The 4,250-nt window shown below is 42.9% G+C and overlaps 2 protein-coding genes across 2 annotated transcripts in view; one reads left to right on the top strand and one right to left on the bottom strand.

The window, feature by feature from the left end:
- The window catches only part of MTMR6 (myotubularin related protein 6), a 52,842-nt gene extending 48,661 nt beyond the window's left edge, over window positions 1-4,181 (bottom strand). The window contains exon 1 of the mRNA XM_019524965.1: window positions 4,090-4,181. Within this exon, the coding sequence (XP_019380510.1) occupies window positions 4,090-4,113 (24 nt within the window). The 5' untranslated portion in view covers window positions 4,114-4,181. The remainder of the gene's footprint in view (window positions 1-4,089) is intronic.
- The window catches only part of NUP58 (nucleoporin 58), a 62,281-nt gene continuing 62,142 nt past the window's right edge, over window positions 4,112-4,250 (top strand). The window contains exon 1 of the mRNA XM_019523789.1: window positions 4,112-4,125. Coding sequence (XP_019379334.1) covers window positions 4,112-4,125 — 14 coding nt within the window. The remainder of the gene's footprint in view (window positions 4,126-4,250) is intronic.

Here is a 4,250-nt window from a genome sequence, read left to right on the forward strand (position 1 = left end):
GGGGGGGGGGGGGGGGTTTCATTTCTAGCACCCTCTATCCCTTCAGAGCCCTAAGAACCCCCTCTCCTTGACTTCATTTTCATCCTCCACTTTATCTTGCCCCCAACCTTAAAAACTTAAGTCATGACAGAAAGAAACTTGCTCTGTTGGAGCTGAAGTGGAAATACCCATTAAAAAAAAAAAAAAGGAAACAAGCTCTATGCTCAGCATAAGTATGACCTCCCAAAAGTCAAATGAGAGAACTGCTCTCTAAATAGAGAGCCCCTCAGTCCAAACATTGCTGGGACAGATTTCTCACACTTCCATCCAACTAACATTCTTCTAACTCAAAAGAGGAACGTTTCATAGAAAGGGGGTTTTAGGGATCCTGCAATGTAGCCAATTTAACGAAGTAGTTTGCAGGCTCCACATTGCTTTATTTGAAACAAACATTACATCATCCTGCATGTGAAACACCACAAAAGGACTATGGTGAGGGCTTATCTTTTTGTATACCGTTTTATTTCTTGGCAGGCCGATCTCATTAGTACAGAGTTGGAGCTCTTGCTAGAAGCCCAATACTATTTCCATTAAAATCAATGGCAAAGCTCCCAAAGACTTGATGCAGCAAGATCAGTGCTAGGAGAGGTGGCTGCAACAGCAAACAGCCCTGGTCAGTAAGACAGGGATGAAAATACATACTGATAATTAGGGTTCAAACTGCTTAGGTTATGAGACATATTCCACAGTGGAAAGCTCGGCATTAAAAAAAAAAAGGTGAGTTCTCACTAATAGAACTGAGGTGTTCAAGGATTTCATTTTAGAAGAGAAAAGCCACATGTGCATTGTATGCAATGGGCCCTGTTGCTCTTTGTATTTATCAGTTAAATTATTATGCTCAACATACAATGTCCAACATAGGAAGTTAAACCAGCTGTGCAAAGCTCTGCACAAACTGATGGTTTCAATGGCGCCTAACCAGGTAGTGAGGGCTAAACATAATGAGCATAACAGGAAGGTTACTGCAACTGCTTTAGTCTATCTAAACTCCATCAAAGTACCCTTCCTAGTATGCAATCCCTGTACACCACAGCTCTCACCCTGCCATGTTCCAGCTTGATCCAATCAGCACAACTTGTATCATCCACAGGCCATGCTTCTATAAGGAAAGACAGCATGTGCAAACCAGACTTGACCTGCACTTTGGCAACCTAGTTTAAGCAATTAAAAGATCATAGGAATTGGATGGATGATGCAAGGAGAAGGCAAAAAAAAAGTAATGAAATAATTACTAAAATCTAATCTTTAGATATACTTTGTTTCAAGGAATATTAGGCATGTTGAAATCATGTAATTATATCATCCATAGACCCCTTATCTAGCTGACCCCTGTTGTGACAGCTGTAGTTTTAACTGAATTATCCATTTAAAAGAAATCAACTAAAAAGGGGACAAGCAAGGTGTATAATAGATCTAATGAACCATTAGCAGCCTGACATACCTCAAGGCTAAGAAAATTTCAATCAACTGAGTCACAGTTCTCAATTTTAGAAAAAACAGATAAGAAAGGAGAATGGAAAACCACCTGTATTTGTAAATGTAGTTAGATTATAACAAAGAACTAACAGCAAACAAAGATGTGAGGAACACTACACATGTTGGAAGCAATATCAACATAGCGAGTTTGGAGGGAGGATTTTTAAAAGCAAGACTGAAGACAGCCACTTCAACAATAAGAAATCTAATTATAGTAAAGAGGGACTGGAAACAATGGATCAAAAGCTGTTACAAAGGATTGTCTGAGCATCCCCTAACATGATGCCTAGAGCCAGGGAAAAACAGACATAATTGTATCTTGCTGTTATGGAAGCTTTTAAAGAATGACTTTGCCTTTTTAGCATAATAAATTAAAACCTGAATTTCAAACCCAAGAATCATGTGTTTTGCACAGCTGTATTAACAACACACATGAAATACAATTGTCAAATGGACCCAAGTTCTTAAATCACTTAAGTCAGTTTAAAAAAACCCAAAAACTCAGACTTCTAAATCCCACTAAGGTCCAGTGAGACTTCAGCACTGAGTCACTTATATGCTTTTGAAAATTATACCATCCATGCTCTCTACCAGTAGTTAATAGTTAATTCAAATGCTAAAATGAATTTACTATCAGAAATTCAGCTATAAAACTGCCATTTTGATGGATTTGGAAGAGGAAGAAACTAACAGAATCTCATTACCAGCTCTTAAACTGGCATTCTTACTGCCAGCCCACTGTCAAGAGCAGCAGCAACCTGCAGATCTAAAGTTCCCTTAAAGACAATCTAGAAGCAGGCTATGAACACAGGGATATTATAGTTTCACCACTTCCTCTGACTGATCTATTTGCATGTTATTCTTGACTGATATCAGTCCTTTACCATACCTACAGCATACATTACACCTGATAAAGTTTATCTAATTAATCCAGTGTAAGCATATTGGTAGAGGGTAGTTATTTCAAATTTCACAATCAAATGCAATGATTTTAGCCATTCTTGTCAATGAAACCAGCATTGTAAGACAGACTTTTGTATTTATATAAAGCAGAAATAATTTCAAATCAATACCAGATACTGACAGGGCATTCTTTATACAGCATGTCCCAATTTATTTACTCTAATTGGAAAAGGCACATTTCTCTCTTCATCTAATAATATTTCTGAAAAAAGCATTTTTTGACAAAATGCCGCTACAACTGGTTCTGCATGGACAAACCCTGTGCCAAACAAAGCTTTATTGAGTCCAGTGGGGCTGTGCCCTCAGGGATTTTTGCAGGTTTGAAGCTTGGGTAATTACTTGAAAATCAGTAGGGTAAGATTTCCTACCACACAAAAATTAAATGAGATGAAAACAGCATGTCTGAAGTGGCTACCTTCTTTCATTTACAGGTGTCACAGCTAACTAACAACAAGTAAATTTGGAGCCATGATTTTCAAGCTGATGTTCCTTTACAAATCGCTTTTCTCATCTCAGATGTTAGTTCAGCAAGAGATTATCGGCATCTAACAAAATAAGTTTTAATTTGTGCAACTTTGTTGAAGCATATCAGATTGAAAAGAACCTTCCCAGCCATAACAGGCTTTACACTGTTTTTTTTATTTTAATTTTTTGTGCATGAATAACCTGCTCCTGCACTTAGCTGCTCACTATAACTACAACACTGTAAGACAGGAACCAGCCTGCTTCCTCTGTCCATGCAGCTATAAGCCTAATTTATGTTCTAAATTCCAAGTCATTCACATGAATAGCTTGTGCTTCTGGGAAAGACTAGACTGATATGTGTAGGGCCTCCAGCCACCTTGGCACGCGAGCCAGGAAGAGAGCGGATCTGGCCGCCTGCAATTTAATTCTGCCTGTCAAAACCATTGGACGCCACAACAAACTTAACACTTCAATTCAGCACCGTGTTTACTTAAAGCTGACTGCGAAGCATTAAACAGGCCTTCTCCTTCAGTTGTTTTTGTCTCCACACCGTTTTGTTTATGCACTCCCCATCCGCAGCCCCACCCAGTCCCTGCACATCCTGGTCTGATCTCTCATGGCCCTATCCAGGCTAGTGATACCACAAAGCACAGGGACGCCTGGGGATGGGGCAGCTATTTTCCTGTCCCTGGTCCATTCACATCTCCAGGCGGTTTCACTGGGCAGTGTCCACTGGCTCCTTGGACGCATCTACAAGCCAGTAGGCGCTGCCTGGGGGAATCTGCTCAGTACCCCGCACCTGCTTGGGCCTCTCGCTCTAAACCTCTCACCTTCACTTCTGTCCCTATTATATTTGTCCCAAGTGATCAGCACCATGCTCTCAGCAGCCGGCTCACTAAGGGGACCTTGCAGCTCTGCAGGGTAGGCCCTGCCTGTGGAACAGCACATCACCGGGGGGGAGGGGTTGCATCTGCCTGGCACAGCAGAAGCCTGGCCCTGCCCCTTCTTCACCCTGCTCGTAGAAAAAGGCCCCGGACTAAATTACCACCCCCAGAAGAAACCACTGTCCCGAAGGCCGCACCGAGCCCCGGGCGCTCCTCACTTCAGCAAAAAACAAGGCGACGCACGACCCGGCCCCGGCAGTACCTTGGTGGTGCGGATGTGCTCCATGCCGACTCCTCGGCTCCGACCCCGCGCCAGCCACAGCTCCCGACCCGGCTGCCGTCACCTGGAGACACTTCCGGGGGGAGCGGCCGGAGGAGGGGCCGGGGCGGAGCCAGCGCCCGAGCCCGCGCGGCGCCCCCTGC

This window comes from Gavialis gangeticus, unplaced genomic scaffold (assembly GCF_001723915.1).
Source record: "Gavialis gangeticus isolate Ggan-Ray unplaced genomic scaffold, GavGan_comp1, whole genome shotgun sequence".
NCBI classification, from domain to species: Eukaryota; Metazoa; Chordata; order Crocodylia; family Gavialidae; genus Gavialis; species Gavialis gangeticus.